The 19637-nt window shown below is 41.6% G+C and overlaps 1 protein-coding gene across 3 annotated transcripts in view; it reads left to right on the top strand.

The window, feature by feature from the left end:
• Positions 1 to 375: 375 nt before the first annotated feature.
• The window catches only part of Mcf2 (MCF.2 cell line derived transforming sequence), a 120141-nt gene continuing 100879 nt past the window's right edge, over positions 376 to 19637 (top strand). For 2 of the 3 annotated variants that reach the window (XM_087600201.1, XM_087600202.1), the window contains exons 1-2: positions 597 to 935; positions 18529 to 18597. In XM_087600201.1, coding sequence (XP_087456327.1) covers positions 638 to 935; positions 18529 to 18597 — 367 coding nt within the window. In that variant the 5' untranslated portion in view covers positions 597 to 637. 3 annotated transcript variants of the gene reach the window in all.

Below are 19637 nucleotides of genomic sequence, written 5' to 3'. Positions count from 1 at the left end.
GAGTGCTTGAGCACTTGCAGGCCGGTGGGGAGCAGGGTGGGAGAAAGCACATTTCATCTATAGATCCAGCCCTTTCCGACTTGTTGCTTTGCTGCTACCAGCAAAGCACTCCAGTGTTATCTGCAGGTGCCCATACTGTGTATCCTTATTCCATTCCCGCCCTGCCCCGGGAATCAGGATGGGAAGGAAGGAACCTCTGGCTCCAGCTCCCACTGCCTAGAGTGCGAGGTCATGCTGTCTCCTCCCTACACGTGCGCCAGCCTTCCTTACCCTTCTGTGGACGTCTCTGTGGGGGCTGTCCCCTCTGGTTCCTGGTGTCCCGCCCCTGTTCATCCCGTTGGAAACTAGGCGGGGACATGGGTGTACATCCACAGGGAGCAGAGTTGCACTCAACTCTCAGTGGCTGAGGTCAGAGCGCTCTGCAGCCAGAGTCCTGAAATCTCTGCAAGTTTCTGGGTTTCCTGTCCTGGGTCTTGTTGGTCCCAGCTAGGGGGCTCTAGTCTTCTGAGCCACGGAGCTGTGTAGACTGCGACCCTTCTGGCAGCGTCTGTGCTTGCACAGGCGGGCTGCTAGCGAGCAAGAGTCCGGCAGTGGCCAGTTGGGGTTGGGGTCACCAACCCGCAAGTCTGGCTTGAGGATGGCGGAAGCAAGGTCCCCTCCAACAGGGCCCTCTCCAGCAGGGCCCCCTCCAGCAGGATCCCCTCCGGCTCCCGCCCTTGCCTCGCCGTGGCTGGCGTTCAGGAACTTGCCTAAGGCTGCCTCCCGGGCGCCCAGGACTAGGAAACGGCAGCTAAATCCAGACAACGGTACTTTCGTGCCTTTCACGCAGACGATCCCGGTGCAGGTGGACATGGCCATGGCCCTGCATCGCGTTAGGATCGCAGAGAAGTATGGGAAGAACTACCTCTGCTTGCTGCAGGCAGTCTTCCTCGCAGGTGAGTAACATTTCCCTGCGCACTCCTAGGACACCCGGCGCTCTCCCCTCTTCCCGGATCCCTCCTCAACCTGTTGGGGTGAAGGTGTATGGTACATTTTGTATTCTCTGGGCGCTTCCCCGGCCCTCTCACCTTTTCCTACCCCTATTCACTCCATAGTCCACCCCAACCCCTGCGGTGGCGCTCTTAATTTAGAGCCACCCTGATTGTGGTCCTCAGCTCCTCAGGCTAGCTGCCACTCTGAGGACCTATTTGGCTCTCTACTCTGCTCAAGCCCCGCAGGCAGACCTCCAGAAGCCCACCAGGCAAGGTGAGACTGTCCCGCGTCTCCTCCTCACTTCCCACCCCACCCCACCCACCTAGGTACCCCTTGGTGGAGTTGGGAACGTAAGGAATATTCTTACTCTGCATCCTGTACCCCAGAGCCAAACCTCCTTGAGGATGAGGATGCGGATGCACTTCCCTGTAACACTCCCTACAGTTTTAAAAGCGAGGTTTATTTACTAGTGTGGGTGGTGGCTGTTTGTTTCATTTACACGTGCTAGGGCCAAGTCAAAAAGGCGCTTGGATTCTGAAAGCCGCGGGCCTGCAGTTGGAGGAGGAGTTTGTAGGCAAACTGTGGCCAAGGATTTGGGCTTTCTCCTTAGGACTGCCACTTCTTTCCAGCCTGCTCCTATGAGCTTCCTGCCTCCCTTAGGCTCTTACTAGGAAGGCTAAAAGCTTTCTCGTCTTAGAGGGCACAACCAAAGCTAACAAACCTCTTACTGCTGCCATTGTATTTTGGTGAAAGGCTTAGGAGTGATGCGAAGCGGCGTTTGATGTTTACATGTTGAGCTAGAGTTTCTAGGCTTTGGACTCGGTGTATCACGAAGTACGCAGAGACTCCAACGATTTAAAGTTCCTCTAGTACCACTGGGAGTCCAGGGATATCTGTCAGGTACTGCAGCTGCTGGCCAGGTCTTTTGTGCCTCTGTGGTGCTTACCCTGTGGTGTTCCCTATAATGGGAACTTGGGAATTAAAAACTAGACGTGGTACAGTTTTTCTTTTCTCAAATCAGGTAGCTACACTGTGTGTTCCAAATTCCACTTCTCGTTCGAAACTGTCCATGAATTGGAAGGAGGTCACATTGATGACTTTGGTTAAACCACGGGAAACAGGGCTTTGTCTAGAGCTTGGTAACAAAGAATTCTTTGGTCTTGAGTATTTTGTTTGGAAGTGGTCAATGTTATTTTCTGTATGTAATCATAAATCATTAAGGGAAGTGTGGGAGTGGGGCATACACTCTTTCACAGTTTAAGGGCACTTTAAATGGATTCGGGAGACTTAAAAAAAAAGGGAATCTGTGCACAAATCCTGGGCAGTGAGAGTGAGGGCTAAAGATCAACTTTGTAGAAAAAAAAACTTAAAAAATGAAACAGAGTCTCACTTTGTAGCTCAGAATGGGCTCCAAATAATCTTCAGTGCTAAGAGTACATCCCCATGTGTACACCACTCCCAACACACACACACACACACACACACACACACTCACACACACACTCACACACACACTCACACACACACCCTCACACACATACACACACACTCACACACACGCACACTCACACACATACACACATACACACCAGACACACACACACTCACACACACACACTCACACACTCACACACACTCACACACATACACACATACACACCAGACACACACACACACGCACACTCACACACATACACACACACACCAGACACACACACACTCACACACACACTCACACACTCACACACATACATACACACCAGATACACACACACACACACACACACACACACACACACACACGTATGGACGTAAGAGAATGAGGTTATGGGGATTGAACCCCAGGGCCTGTAGATGGATACTAGGCAAATGTTTTACCTCTAAGCTACAATCTTGGCCATTTCTCTTCATTCTAGGTTCATTTTCTTGATCCTTGGAAGTTTCTAACATGCTGCCACTGTGGCATGGCAACAAGTCCTAGCACTTAAATGACAGAGTCGCCTTAGTGGGGGTGGGGATAGGGATGCAGTAGGGGGTGGGGGGACTGGCTGCTGTTTGTCTTCAGGTGTTTTTCAACAGTTACCACCACATCCCCCACAAAGAGAAGTACATCTGTGGCTGGGACACGCCCTATAGGATATTATCACTTGTTGTTGTTGTTGTTGTTGTTGTTGAGATGGGTATTTTAAAAATGTGGCCCAGGTTGCTTTTGAGCTCCTGGCTTAAATGATCTGCTTGCACCTGTAGAGTAACAGGTTGGTAACACCACATACAGCTTGAGCTTTATTTTAGTCTTCTCAAATTTGCACTGTTTTGTTCTTTTCTGTGTGTATATGTGTGGGAGCATGGGCCCTGGCATATATGTGGAAGTCATAGGGCAACTTGCAAGAATCTGTTGTTTCCTTCCACCATGCTGCTACTCAGGTATGCACTCTTACCTGCTGAGCCATTTCATGAGCCCTTCTTATTTTTTTTTTCTCAAGGCTAATCTCAAATTCTGGATCTTCCCACCTCTACTTCCCAGGTATTGGGATTACAGGTGTGTGATACCATGCATAGTCTATAACTGTAAATGCAAAAAATAGATTTCACATACTTAAAAATATTCGTATATCTACCTATGTGCTCAGAAAGCTTTTTATCGCCGTGAAGAACCCTATGAAAGATCACTTATTACATAGTTATGTGCATACAGTTTCTCTTATGAGGAAGCCTAGAGGGAGAAGGCACGCTTTTGCTTTCTGGGGTGGGAGGGTCTCAAGAAGAGAGGGCTGCTGAGGAATTAATTTTTTCCACGTGGACAAGGGATGGGAATGGAGTGTGGTAGAGGCGGAGAAGGTATTCCAGACACAGGATGTAAATGAGCAAAGACAAAGCAGAAGGGAGAATATACTTGGTTTGTAGAGTTACAGATGATGTTCCGTCATTAAAGCAGGTAGGCATTGTGCCGCACACCTTCCATCTCAGCACTGGAAAGGCAGAGGCAGGTGGATTTTTAAGTTTGAGGCCAGCCTGGTCTATAGAGCCAGTTCCAGGACAGCCAAAGTTATGTAGAGAAATTCTGTGGAAAAACCAAGGGAGCCTGGCAGTGGTGGAGCACCTTTATTTCTAGCAGTCAGAAGGCAGAGACAGGCAGATCTTTGAGTTTGAGGCCAGCTTGATCTACAGAGTTCCAGGACAGTCAGGGCTATTCCAAAAAACCCTGTCTCAAACAAGCAAATAAACAAGCAAAAGAACTGGGTGGGGACTGGGGTTTGGGGAGAAAGACTGGGAATGGAGGCCAGGTGTGGTGGTGCTTGAATTTAATCCCAGTACTGGAAAGGGAGAAGCAGGGAGATCTTGAATTTGAGACCAGTCAGGGCTCCATAGTGAGGGCCTGTCTCAAGAAAAACAAAATAAAACAAAACAAACTAAAACCAACTAAAGCAAACAAAAGGCTGGGAATGGAGGAGGAAGGACAAGTTTGGGTTCAATTTATTTTATCATTTTATGTTAGTGTTCAGAATGGAGCCCAGAGCCTCACACATGCTAAGCAAATACACTGCCACTGAGATGTTATTCCCAACCCTGGGATTCAGTATTGAGTATGTGCTTTTGGGGAACATTCAGGTTGAGCTGATCAAGAGGTCTAGATCCAGGAAGAAGTAGGGAGAAGTAAACCTTATTTCTTCCTGTCTTCTCTCTCTCTCTCTATTTTTATAAAAGATGTATTCATTTATTTATGTGAGTACACTGTCACTGTCTTCAGACACACCAGAAGAGAGTGCTAAACCCCATTACAGATGGTTGTGAGCCACCATGTGGTTGCTGAGAATTGAATTCAGGACCTCTGGCATCTCTCCAGCCCCTCTAGTCTTCTCTTTTTTTTTTTTTTTGGTTCTTTTTTTTTTTTTTTCTTGGAGCTGGGGACCGAACCCAGGGCCTGGTGCTTCCTAGGTAAGCGCTCTACCACTGAGCTAAATCCCCAGCCCCGAGGTTTATTTATTTTATTTATATGAGTACACTGAATACATTGTAGCTGTCCTCAGACACACCAGAAGAGGGCATCAGATTCCATTACAGATCCCTCTAGTCTTCTCTTAACTGGAGGTTTTTCTCCTTAAATCATGTCCCTATGGGCTATCTTGATAGCCAGGCTGAATAACGAATAACCACATGCTCATTAACTTGCTCTTACAGTTTTCCCTTCTCACATGCTTCCTTACTTAATGAATAGGAAAAAGGTTTTGCACTCCATGAAGAATATAAACTCTATTAATCTAATCAAGCCTCACCCAACTAAGAATTTAAGGAGCCATAGAACAAATTTGTTTTCAACTGTAATGTGACATCATGAAGTTTTAGCTCAAATAGAGTATAAATGGCAACATTGATTTGCACACATTGTACCATATTGTAAAATGTATTCCAATGATAATGGGTCTTTAATGGGGCTAAACTTTTTCTATTTTGAAACAAAGTCTCATGTAGCCCAGGCTGCCCTGAAAAACTCTATGTAGCTAGTTGGGGATGGCCCTGAATTTATGATCGTCTTACCTCCACCTCCTCAGTGATGACATGTATAAGTCACCATTCCAGATGTTTTTAATGCCAAGGTTCTGTGGACACATCGAGGGTTTCATTCATGCCAGGCGAGCACCTTACCAACTGAGCTACATCCTGAGCACATTATATTGACTATTTTCCACGACTATTCCATGACTATTAGATTGACTATTTTCCATGTCAGACTTCTCTGAGAAACTGAGCACCAACACTTTTAGTGCCTGGTTTATTTTTCTTCTCAAACTTCTAACCATTTTGGACAGAAAGGTTTTCAAAAAGTTTACTTACCTTCTGGACTCCTGAACCTGGAAATAATTGCATCCTTTCCTGATGACTCAAGACTGTCCTTAAGACAGCATCAATTATGTTAATCTGATATATACAGTGCTCAGGGGTTCGAGTGGAGGCTCTTTGTCTCTATGGCAAACGGGCACAGATCTCTCTGCCTTTTAATTTGTAATGTCTGCTTTGTCTAATCTCTTCATATATCCCTTCTCTGTTAGCTGTCACTTCATGCTGGTGTCAATTTTTTCTACTGTAGTTTACTGTCTCTGGTTCCAGGCTGCATCCTCCACTGTTCATTTTGATGTGCTGTAAGCTAAGGAACATTGTAGCCCAAATCTGCAGAACTCTCTGAAAAATAGAAATAAGTAATTAGACTGGGAAGTCTTCCTTTATTAATGCTTATGAACTTTGAGTGTTTGCATGTTTGCATCTGCACATGTGTGTACAGAAGCTGGATGTTGACTGTGGATATCTTCTGCAGTAGCTCTCTACTTTGTATTTTGAGACAGTGTCTCTTGCTGCACCACTGAACTACCCTGGAAATTCCTCAAATTTGCCTGTCTCTGCCTCTGCTAGGATTAAAGGCCACAGGAAGTGCTCTTAACTGTTGAGCCATCTCTTTAGCTCAAGAGTTAAAGAAATATAATACATATTTTATATATAAATAAAGATGATAGTAATAAAAGGATTATTTTGTCTCTTCTAGGTCTTTGCTACTCCTCAGAATTTTATTTTCTATCATTAGCTTGTCAGTTTGAGAATAAAAATCTAGTTAGGATTTGCTAGAAATTGCTTAGACTCTATAGGGCAATTTAGGGAGTTTGTTTCTTATTTGGAACACGAATGCTACCTATTGTGTAGGCTGGCCTGAAACTTATTTTGTGACCCAAACTGTGAATATTTTTCTGTAATTTTCTTTATGGACATCAAATTCTTTTATTTATTGTGTGCTGGGCAGTGGGCTCAGAGCTCAGGACATGCCAAACATGTGGTCTACCATTAAACTATCTGTGCCTTATATGTAAAGTAATATGGACTTTATATACTATTTTGCTTATTTTCGTTGTTTTTGGAGGAAGGGTCTCAAACTCATGATCCTTTTGTCAGCCTCTCTGAATGTTGGGACCCCAAGTTTGTATAGCTTTTCTGGCTCGGAGTTCATTTTTAATACCTTGATGATTCCTTGTAAAGTTTCTAGGTGAATGAGAAAGTTCACATGTTGCTAGAATGTAAGTTTTGATATCTTTGTGGCTGGAGAGTCTGATAGACATTGAGCTGCCTGCCCCTTGGAAATGTATTTCAGTTAGGTGAGCATCAGGTCCTGTGTGTACCTTCAGGAGTACTGCAACTGCAAGCTTTCTGCTCCTTAGGGTCTTCATTCGCAGTCTTGTGCCAGTTGCTTAATAAGCTGCCACCTTACCTATTGAGTATCCAGTGTGTTGACAAGGAAAACCTTAGAATTATTTAAAAAATATTTTCTCTATTAAAAAATGAACCGCCATGATGAGGTATCACTATTCTTAGCTTGCTTGATGCCACTCAGAAGGACTGCGCATGTGCTGGGGCATTCTTGAATTTGCATTTGCAAGTCCCATCATTTGATTTGTCATTTTGCACTGTTAGTTTACAAAAGAGGGTCAGTTTTTGCTTCCTTTGTTGTGACCCTGGAAGGATGACTAACAGATATTGTGTGTTCTCCCACACGCATTATAAACCAAAGGAAACCATTTTAATTGGATTTACTGTTGCAGATGCTGTGCATTTCAAAATTAGATTTTCTAAACCCAAGAAGCAATGAATAGCCACGGAGTATGGGAGCTGGCATTTAGTTACATGGCTACATGGATACTCTGGGTTCGGACTTTAGTGGGCCATCTTGTACGCTTTTATAGCTTGTGTTTTAAATATCTGTCCTCAAAAGGTCAGATGTTATAATAAACATTTTAGAAGAGGCAAATAGTGCACATACTTAACATATTTCGATCATTCGGTTGGTGGCTGTGCCCATTATGTTTGTGATTACCATTATTTAAATTCATGTTCAATCCTGGCTGGACTCTTTTGCACTGTGGGTACTGATGATGGTGATTCAGATGAGTAACAACAGAAAAACAACGACTGGGCTGAAGAGATTGGTTAAGAGCACTTGTTCTTCCAGAGGAACTAGATTCGATTTCCAACAGTCACATAACTGCTGACAGTGGGCTATAACTTCACTTCCAGGGGACCTGATAGCCTCTTCTTGCTTCCACCAACACTAGGTATACCATGCACATGGTTCACAGACAAACATGCAGGTAAAACATTAATATACATAAAATCATTTGAAAGGTTATTGTTCTGTGTATGTCTGCTCATGAAGGCACAGGCTGATGCAGATCAGAGGTCAGCTTTATGATGTCAGAGTTCTCCTCATACTAGAACACAATTTCAAAGGTCACATTTCAGACTATTCTTTAGGAATATAAATTGAGAATGAAAGAAAAACCATTTAGAAGCAGCAGAATGGTTCAACAGGTAAAGGGATTCATTGTTGCCTTCAAACCTGCAAACAAGGTACATATGTTTAATCCTAGCACTCAAGACTCAGAAATGCAGCATACCATCAGAAGGTTTTTGGTGCATTTCTCTCTATGGAGTCCCAACAAGTGCAGCTCAATGTAAGGCAGACCAATGCATGCATGTTGTTAACAAAGAATCCTTCATTATGTGTCCTTTCACATGCTTGCTTTAGCAGAACATCCTCCTGTGTCTGCTTCATTGAAACATTCCTTCACTTGTCTGCCTTAGCCTTTCACCTATGTCCACTTTAAAGAAACGTTCCTTTAGGTATTTGCCTCAACAAAACACCATTCAACTGACTTTCCGAAGATAAGTTTCCATGTCACAAAAGTGTGAGTGGATCTCTATGAATCTGAGGTCAGCATGGTGTACATAGTGAGTTCCAGAACAGCCAGGGTTATGTAGAGACACTGTCTGATAAAAAATAAAAGCAAGTAAATACATAAAATAAAATTGTGTGTTGAAGAGAGTTTTCTTGGTTTAATTTCTTCTCTTTCCTCCTTTCCTTTCTTAGTATTTTTGTTTTGCTTTGCTTTTGTGAGGGGGGTGGTGGTTTCAGTCTCACTTTATAGGGTGGACTAGCCTTCAAGAGTTCTGAAATAGCAGTCACTATGTCCAACTTGTTTTTAAGGCATGCTTTCAGAACTATCCAAAGAAAAAATTCTTTTAATAAAAAGTAGCTTTTTCCTGACATTTTGAAGATGATGCACCTCTTCAAATGATTTCACATTTCTGAAAAAAAAAATGCTTCTTTAACATAGATTTTTGTATTTAGCAGAGTTTTTATCATCTACATTTTCAAGCATTGGTCAAGTTGCAAAAGAGCTGGAGGAATATAGAGAGCTGGGTGGCAGTTCTGGTTTTGCCCTCTTTTAGGATTTAAGGACCTTTCATTTGAATTACAATGCTTCACTTTTGCATGTCGCCTGCACATATACATGAGAATATCAGTGTCTGCAAAGATCACCTTTTCACTTGCAGCCCATGCAAATGTGTCTGGCCCTGGACTGAGCTGAAAACTTGCTGGCCACCTTTAAATCCTTTAGCACTCTGAGCTGCTAAAAGGGTCCCTCCATCGAGGGCAGTCCTCAAGGACTAGGCTAGAAACCTCAGGTCTTTTTCATTTCCTCTGTGTGACTGTCTTAACAGTGTAGTTCTGGATGTCTTTTTCCTCCATGCTCATTGCATCTAGTCAGTTACAACTGTAACATTCATCCCTCTGGACAGGAATTGCCTCTTGCTTCTAGATAAAGAGGCACCTGGGTCCCCAATCTGGGCTGATGCTTAACTGACTTCTGTAGTTGGATCTGGCTTTCAGCTTTGAACACAGGATGTATTAGAGTGGCTGGTGGATTCGTAAAGTAATGACAAAATTGTGTTGAAAGGCGGATTACTGCTTAGCAGCTTATTCTTCTATATCTCTTTATTCATTCCTTCTATTCCACAACTTGCTCTAGGATTATAATGTAAGGGTTCATGATTCCCTGAAAAATGATACCCCTGACTGGTAGAGTCTGTAAACACAAAGAGTGTTTTATTGTGCAGAACTCTAGCATGCTGGGGTCTCCCATTACCAAGATAGAGAGACAACCAAGTGAGCTCACAGGACAGGCCTCATTTAAAGCACATTAGGGGATTCTGGGGCAGGTGACTTTTATCTTACTACAACTCTAGGGACATTCCATTTTTGGGGGTGGGAGCTGGAAACTGTTACTGTGGAAGTCTGGAAACTACTACTAACCCATTGTCCTTGCCTCAGGCCAGGTGGCAGGGCAGCTTCTGAGGTCTAGACTTGCCTGGAGTTACCCAATTCTTGGAAACAGAGATTTAGGCCTCATCTCCTAAACTGCCAATTTGAAGCCTGTCATGGAGTCAGCCTAGCCTTCTCACTGCTTAATCCCTGATTCATTCCTTTAAATCACAATTAAAGGCTGAACATCTGTAGGTCCTGTAGCTCTTCTTCCTGAATTTGGGAAGTATTTCCTAACTATATATAGTATATATCTTTGAGTGCTGGTACAATGAGGGCAGTTAAATAGCAGGTATATTTGTTTTGATATGATGTGTGAATTTTTCTTTCCTTTTCTCTAAAGACAAGCTCTCAGATTTCAGTTCAAAGATGCTTAGCTTGAACGCCATCTCATAATTTCTTTGATCTTTTAATTGTCACATTTAAAGATTTCTTTCCTATTTATATTGTTTATATATGCAACCCATATTGATTCTTAATTTGGATTAGTTTACCTCTTAATACTTTCTTAGTTTAACTTAATACTTTCTTGTAGTGATTCCTGAAATAATTTTGTCTTTTAAAATTTATGCTTTGTGATAAATACGAAATAATCCTGTAGTAAGAGCCAAATCCAACCCTCACACACATCTGTAATGATAATATTTTATATATAGACACTGGCTAATTCCAGATTAAAAAATACTGTGTAGTGCTAGAGAGATGGTTCAGTGGTTGGAGTCCTTGCTGCTTTTCTAGAGGACCTGAGTTCAATTTCCCCCACCCACGTCTGCAGCTCATAATTACCCGTAACTCTAGTACCAGAGGATCTAACAACCTTTTCTGGCTTCCAGGGGCACCCACACACATCTCCTCCAAACCCCTACAGACGCATACTTAAATGTGCCCATCTGAGTATAGCAGAGCATCATGAGAAATCATTTCATTGACTTTTCTTTCCTTTCTTTTTTCCTCTTTTTAAAATGCTCGTCATATTTGGTCCTATCCTGGGTCTCAGAGCTCTGGTTCCTGGCCATCCATGCAGTGTCAGGTGTAGACTCCCTCTCATGGTCACAGATTAGATCAGTTATAAGTTGGCCACTACCACAAGTTCTGCCAAACCATTGCCCCAGCAAGTCTTACAGACAGGATAGACTGTAGGTGGAAGGTTTTATGGCTGGGTTGATATCCCAGTTCCACCTTTCCTGCTTATAGAAGATGGATGATTTGTGCTCTGTAATCTTCCATCACTAGGAAACTTTGCCCTAGATCCTAGGCGGTTTCCATTGCACTAGGTTCCTAGCCCCAAAATGCCCACCAATTCCATAATTTCTCCCAGTATTTTCTCCCTTCTCCCCAACTGTCTGGTCCTTCCTGTTCCTATTCCCACCTGCCTCAAGTCCACATGAGAAATCCATTCTATTTCCCCTTCCCAGGGAAATCCATGTGTTCCCCCCTTGGGCCCTAGCCTCTCTGTGTCTATAGATTGTAGCTTGGTTATCCTTTAATTTACAGCTAATATCCATGTATAAGTGAGTACATACCATGCTTGTGTTTCTGGGGCTAGGTCACCTGACTCAGGATAGTCTCTAGTTTCATATTGTACCTTTATTGCAGAACAATATACTTGACAAAATCCATTTGCTTGCAAATTGCATATTTTGTTTTTAACATCTGAGTAATATGTTCAAATGTACCAGCTTTCTTTATCCATTCTTCAGTTGATGGACATGTAGGTTATTTTCAGTTTCTGGCTATTATGTTCAAGCTGCTATGAACATAGTTGAGCAAATGTTGTTGTGGTGGGATGGAGCATCCTTTGAGTATATGCCCAGGAGTATTATAGCTAGGTCTTGAAGTACATTGATTCACAGTTTTCAACTGCCATGTTGATTCCCATAGTGACTGTTCTAGTTTACATTCTGACCAGGAATGGGAAAGTACATATTTTAATTTTAAACATAGAGTCTCTCTTTATAGCTAAGGCTGGCTTTGAACTTAGGATTCTCTGGCCTCAGCCTTCTACTTGCTGCGATTGTAAGAACATACTTTTCTGTTACTCTTTTTAAAAGTAAAGTAAGGATCTATATATTCCCATTTAGAACCAAAGAGAAATTCACTAGATGTTTGGTGAATTGCAATAGATTAGAAAGAGGCTTCAATATATGTTAGCAAAAGAAGGAATTAGCATGAATCTGTGAGGTTTTCATACATACTGTACCTTTATTGAAGAACAATATACTACATTATCCTACTGTAGTCAAATAAGAATTTATTTTCTGATAATTTCAGAATTGCCCTTTTATTGGCTCTCCCTTTCAAATCATAACATTTTCAAGGGAGCATAGCCACCGTTTGAATGTCCTAAGTCATTGCTGTTAACAGGTGCTATGGCATATCTCTCTTTCAGACTAAAAGGGAAAAATTACCGGTGTACAAACTCATCCATCTTGTACAAAGACCTGAAATTCACAACACCAACCATAGGAAATTTTCAAAGAGATGATTGTTTAGGTTCAGACTGCAGTGGTCAGGCAGATTGCTTGGTGGTCAAGAGCCCTGGCTGCTCTTACAGAGGACCACACCAGAGGGCTCACAGCCATTTTTAGCTCCAGACCTAGGGAATCTGATCCCACTTCTGACCTCTGCGGGCTCCTGCATGCATGTGGTGCACATGCATACACTCAGACATACAAATAAATATACATGAAATAAAAATAAATATGAAATAAAAGAATTTCATATTACAAAAATTATTTATACATGTCCTTGCTATGGTTTGGGAAGAATGGAGGCTGTCAAGTTGTATCTAGTTAATCATTTCATGAGAGCTATTGGAGTGTGTGTTTCTTAGTACAAGTGTCACATGCTTTATCTGCAGGGTAACAGACAGATAAATGGTATTCTGCAACCTTTTCCTGAATCTATGCTAGATTCTGCTTCAGGTTAAGATAGTGATTTGCAGCATCTGGCGATTCTTTAATAGGAGATTTTTGAATGAATTTGTATATGCTTGTTCATTTCCTTTAGCCCGTTTCTTAACTTAAAACCAGGCTTTAGGGACTGGAGAGATGGCTTAGCAGTTAAAAGTACTCACTGACTCCTCTTCCAGAGGTCCTGAGTTCAATTCCCAGTCACTGTATGGTGGCTCATAGCCATCCATAATGAAATCTAATGCTGTCTTCTGGTGTAAATGAAATATAATGCTCTTTTCTGGTATATCTGAAGCCAGCAACAGTGTATTCACATAAAACAAATAAATATTAAAAAAAAAAATCCCAACCATCAAATGGCGCCTCACAGCCCTCTGTAATTGTATTCTCAGGTGAGCCGATGCCCTCTTCTGGCCTTCATGTGCATCAGGCATATTCGAGGTATATAGACGTACATGCAGACAAAATATAAAATAAATAAATTATTAAAAATATTGAAGAAGGAGGCTTTTAATAGCAACTTTGGAGTTTTGTTTGGAAGGCCAGAAAAGTGAATTTAAATACCTTGCTCAGTGCCTGGAAGGTGGCAAGCGCTTTCGGATGACAGCGCTGTTACCCATTTATCCCGTTCACTCCATGTGCTTCCGAGGTGGCAGTGAGTTGGTTACTAGAGCCTTCCTGGCCGACAGTGTCTACTCTGCTTCCATAGTGCTTTGCTTTTGCCTTCACTTGAATTTTTAGGAAAGCATGAGACTACAAGAAACTACTCTTTAAAGCAGTTTATTTACCATGACCCTTTGGTGGGGGCTAGTGGCATGTGTGTGCAGTAGATTCAGAACCAGTTTTCTTCAATCAAATATGAGCAGGAATCCCAGATGGAGCACAAAAGGATGCAAAAGAGTATCGCTATAAAATAAAAGCCCCAGGGCTGGAAATTATTGCTATTAAATCTTGGGATCTGAAATAAAAATGTTTTTTATAAATGAGAGAGCTCCAACATACCAATTACTTACTTTATGAAAATGATCATTTTCTCTATAGGAGCCATTACTGAACTCCGTAGAACGGAAATCTCTGGAGTGGGAATCTATACTCTTATGATCGAGACACACATTCAGAAATAAGACCCCTAAGAGCATTGATTCTAATCCAGCTATATGCTTGAGTGTCCTCTGGAGCAACTCAACGCAGAGGTGTTTTGTCATTGAAAACTGCAAATAGTAAGATTCTATGACTGGCTTTCTCTACCTTGCAAGGCAGCCATTTTCCCTACAGATAGTTCTGATATTTTGAACAAAGTACCACTGCATAATACTCTTTCTGTTGGGAAAAAAACCAAACAACCAGTCAAACAGCCAAAAGCATTCAGAAAAAAGTTAATGGAGGGAACACATACCTCTAATTCCAGCAGTTGGGAGGCAGAGGCAGGCAGATCTCTGAGTTCAAGGCCACCCCATTTACAGAGTGAGTATCAGGATGGCCATGGCTACACGGAGAAACCCTGTCTTGAAAAACAAGAATAGGGGACTGGAGAGATGGCTCAGTGGTTAAGGGCACTGACTGCTCTTCCAGAGGTCCTGAGTTCAATTCCCAGCAACCACATGGTGGCTCACTATCATCTGTAATGGGATCTGATGCCCTCTTCTGGTGTGTCTGAAGACAACTACAGTGTACACATATAAATAAAATAAATCTTAAAAAAAGAAAGAAAAACAAGAATAAGAACAACAACAATAATACCCCCCCCCCTCCAAAAAAAAAAAAGGAAAAAAGATGGCCCTGTGGTGGCACACATCTATCATTCCAACATTTTGGAAGGTAGGGGCAGGAAGATACTCTATTTAAGGCCAGCCTGGGTTATATAGTGAGTTTGGGACTAGCCTAGGCTACAGAAAAGCCCATCTTAAATTGGATGAGTATAAAATACATCTTTATGACATGTAACACCTACCGGGTAACATGGTGATGTTTCTGCAAGTGACACAATGAAAACCGAGCATCTGACCAGATGGATGTACCCTTCTTTTCTATGTTATCCCAAAAAGTTTAATTTCTGTACCTTGTAGCATGTAAAAAAGGTTGAATTCTAATTTTATTTCCTCATTTGAGATAAAAGAATTAGTGATTGTTTCTAACTTTATGCTCAAGATAATAGGGGCAGGAGAAATGACCCAGTGATTAAGAACTCTTGCTGCTCATGTAAAAGACTGGCTGCAGTTCCTAGTATCCAGATGGTGGTTCATAGCCATGGATAGGTACAGTTATAGGGGATCAGATGCTCTCTCTGGATTCTGCAGGTACTGTGTACACATGGTGTACATATATGAAGGGAAAACATTCATGCTTGTTTAAATAAGACTGAGAGCCTGCTGCTTATGTCATTTTCCCATCTTTTGTTTTCTGTTTGTGCCTGATTGTGTGTACAAGTCTTTCCAGCAGAGGAGATTTGCTGTTTTCATTATGTGTATCTCTGTGCTTGTGAGTACATGCCAGAGTAACGCCCATAAGGTCTCAGAGGCTTGGGATCCCTTGGAGCTGCAGTTACAGGCAGTTGGGAGCTGGGAACCAAACTTAAAGTCATTTGCCAGAGCACTACATTCTCTTAACCACTGAGCTCCAGCTCCCAGCCAGCCCTTTTGGGCTTTACCGTATAGTTCAAGTAAGGGGGAGGTGTGTCTTTTATTTGGCACAGCGTGGCCAGCTTCCTGTCAAAGCTATCTTTGCTCAGCAAGGACGATACTGTAATATGACTTTGGTCTACCATTGTGATCAAGATTCAAATTTATTTTTCTTTTTGAACCAAGGTCTCATGCTACCAAGGGTGGTCTTAAACTTGATGTACTCAAGTATGACCTCAAATTTTCTCTATCCTCCTGGGTCTTCCACCTGAGTGAGTCCTGGGTGAGATAAAAAATATATGGCAAGTTTTGTGCTTTATATGTTGCTGGGAAGGATCCCTGGGCTTCGAGCATGCTACCAATTGAACTGCGTCTCCAACCTTTCTACTTCTTATACTTTGAAATTATTGAGTTTAAAGAGTCTGCAAGAGAAATATGAATCATCCTCATTTTCATTTTTGTATCACAGAAGGAAATCTGTATGGAAATGCAAGAGTCTCAGAGACAAAACTAGCTGCAGCTCACCCTGATTGCTTTCTCTGAATCGAAGAAGCTAGTGTTCTCTGCTTCCTTGTTTTCAGCAACAGTCTCACCTTGTTCTCTGTGGATGCTCAGTGTCAGCCCTCTGTCTTCTGTTGCCTTTCTTTGTTAGTTTCCTCTCTCTTGTCAATTGTTAATCTAGACTATTTCTGAAAGTGGTAGCATCTCTTTTAACCCTCATTTCATCCTTTGTCATTAGTGTGGCAATGCTATTTTAATGAGATGGTTGTGGGAGGCATTTTATGTCTCAAAAATCAAAAGTATATTTTCCTTATGAATGTGATTTTCCATGTTGTTGGCTTTCCTGGAATGTAGGTACTTTAGAAAGTATCTGCTGTATTAATGAGGGGAAGGGTGCCTGAAGTGATTACAGAGCAACTCAGTGGCAGAGAGAAAATGAAACCTTGTTCTTCCTATTGCCAGTCCATAGCCCTTTGCTTTCTGCACAAGGTATATGGATGTCTGAAGTGTGGAATAATAATTTTTATAGTTCTGCAAGATTCAGCCTGCAATGTATTATTTCTAGTTTGCCATCTGACATAGAATTCATCAATTTATTTTAATAAATATTCTTGCTGTTCAAATAAGGAGAGAAATAGTTTTTTTTTAACATAGGGAACTCTCTATGTTCTAATGCTGTTTGTTTTAAGACAGAGTGTCCCTAACCACTGGCCAGGCTGGCTTTGAACTCAAGAGACCTACCTGCCTCTACCTCCCAAGTGCTGGGATTATGAGCATGTGTTGTCAAGGCTGCTTCTAGTACACTTTTGTTTAAACCTTAGACCATTACTACCTTTGGAAGTATATGAGAACAGAGAAAAATCTAGTCTTTTTGTTCTGTGATCCTTCAACCGTATCTCTGCATCTAAAAATGTCAGCGTGTGACACAGTTTTGACTTTATAGACATTTTACAGTTGGGCACCATGATGTTGAAGAAATTATTTCATATACTAATGTGTGTGCCTTGGATTGGGATATACCAGGAATCTAAACTTACATAAATGTGTGCGTGTGTGCGTGTGTGATTACAAGACAATTTTAAGACTTAATTTTTATGTTCTGATCACATGTTTCTTTGTTTATTTTGTGTGTGGTTCATATGTCAGAAGAGAACTTTCAACTTACAGGGGCACAGGGACCAAACTCAGGTTGTCAAGGCCATTTTGTGAGGTTCCAGCCATGTTTTTAATTACTTGTATTTATGAAAATAAATAAACCAGTTAACTACTGTTTCTAAGTGAGTAGGTCATTCTGTAAGATATGATATTCTACAGCTTTGTCTTAATATCTTTGAACAGGCTTGTTCCTGATGATCACATGTATAGGAGACAATTTGAGAGGCCTTAGGAAGGGTGTGTCATCAGCCTGACACCATCAAATAGGAGGACTTTGAAGATACTTTGTATTAGAGAGCAAGTGCAAACTATGGCTTTAACAAGAGATGTAAAACCACAGGCATTAAAACAGCAGTCCAAAATACCCTAGTTCAATGACCTACTTTCTCTTAAAAAGTTATCCTTGTTCATGGAGTGGAGGCAGATAATGGACTTTTAGTTTTGATCCCTGTCGCGTTTGGTAGATTTCAACATTGCAAGCTATCATTTAAGATCTAGGGCAACTAAAACATGAAATAATACAGGGACAGTGACTTAAAATACCACTGTTCATTAGCTATTTGCTGTTATGTGAGCGATTTCACATTACAATAGCATAAGGTAGGTCTTATGATGTCCAGGTTACAGATGAGGAAACTCAGCCTCAATGATTCTATGTGACTGGCATGTCCACGTCTCTACAGCTACTAAGTGCAGTAAACTGGATTTGAATCCAGGTCTTCCTAAATTAGAAACACGTGATGAGCCATTGTACTACAAATCTTCCCAACTTAGAGATAATAATATTTACCATGGGGTGTTTTAAGAGCCCAAGAGATTTTTTTTATAAAAATCCTAAATGTGCTTTGTAATATGCTGATAAAGTTCTGCGAAATGAAAGTCATTGTGAGAAGTGGAAGACAGTATGCTGCAGTGTGTGTATGACTACTCTTCAAAGAAACTGGGGCTATTTGTACTTGTTCTTTGTTTTCTGATGAGTGAGAGTAGATTTTGTTCTAGACATATGTTTTGAAAAGTAGGTCATTCGTTCTATATACCCAGTGATGGCATAAAAACAGGGCAATTCTCCCTCTAGGTGAGGGCTGAAAGAGAAGACTATGCTTGAGGCGTCTGTCTCCACATACAGATCTGTTAAGGGCCCCAGAATTCTTTCGGGCAGAGTGAGGATTTCTGTATGGTTCTAGCTATACTTTTGACATTGATGTTGTTTCTTCTCTGTTTATCATAGAAACTGGGCTGCTCCTCCAGTTAAAGGATATCAATCATTTCCTAATGCAAGACATTGCCTTCCTGTCTGGTAAGCAAACTTTATCATGTCCTTAAGGGCAGATAAAGGTATAAACTCATAAGCAGAGTCCATTTGAGACATAAATAGCTTGCTATCCATATCCATATATAACATATATAAACACACATACATTAGGTCATAAAATGTTTTAATAATCATTTCTATATTGTGGATCTTGTTACTAAGCAAGAAAACACTAAGGATAATTAAGGACATTTTTATCAGTTTTAATATGGAATTAAGAGCAACCATAATACTCTTGTGCATTTGTCTTTGGACACCTACAGTGGGGGGAAACATTTGTCTTAGAAGGGTGTGGGCTAGATTTATTTGTATGCTCGTTTATTCATAAGCAGTTTAATTATGCCACCGTGGGAGGTCTGTAAATTGATCTGTAAACAAGGTTGGCCTTACTCTCATAGAGAACCATCTGCCTCTGCCTCCCAAGTGCCTGAGATTAAAGTTTTATTCTACCACACCCATCCCTTTCTCCTTTTGTACTTACTATTTTTATGTGTATGTGTGTTTTGGTCTACATATATGTCGGTATGCCATATGCATGAGGTGCCTGTTCAGGAAGGCATCAGAGCCCCCGGAACTGGACCTGCAGATGGTTTTGAACTACTACACAGGTACTGAGACTCAGCCCAGGGTCTTCTACAAGAGCTGACAGTACTCTTTTAATGCTGATCCATATTTCTCCTAATCTTTTGTATTGATAATGGTGCCCTGGCATAAAGCATAAGAGTAGGGTGAAGTTGGAGCTGAGACTGGGTTCAGCCCTAATCCAGTACTGAAAAAAGGAAGGAAAGAAAAATGAAAGAAAAGGAAAGAAAAAGAAAGAAAAGCAAAGAGGGATGCAAGTAAGATCTCCAAGGCATAAAGCAGGGGAAGACAGATCATGTGTAATCCCAAAGTGCCCTGGGCCACTCAGACAGACGGACAGACAGATACACAGACAGAGACAGACAGAGACACAGAGACAGAGACCGAAGAAGAGACAAAGAGACAGAGAGACAGAGACAAAAAGACAGAAAGACAAAGACACA

Source organism: Rattus norvegicus, chromosome X (assembly GCF_021556685.1).
Source record: "Rattus norvegicus strain SHRSP/BbbUtx chromosome X, alternate assembly SHRSP_T2T, whole genome shotgun sequence".
NCBI classification, from domain to species: Eukaryota; Metazoa; Chordata; class Mammalia; order Rodentia; family Muridae; genus Rattus; species Rattus norvegicus.
Note: the sequence above shows the minus strand (reverse complement) of the source record. Positions and strands in the feature narration are given on the sequence as shown.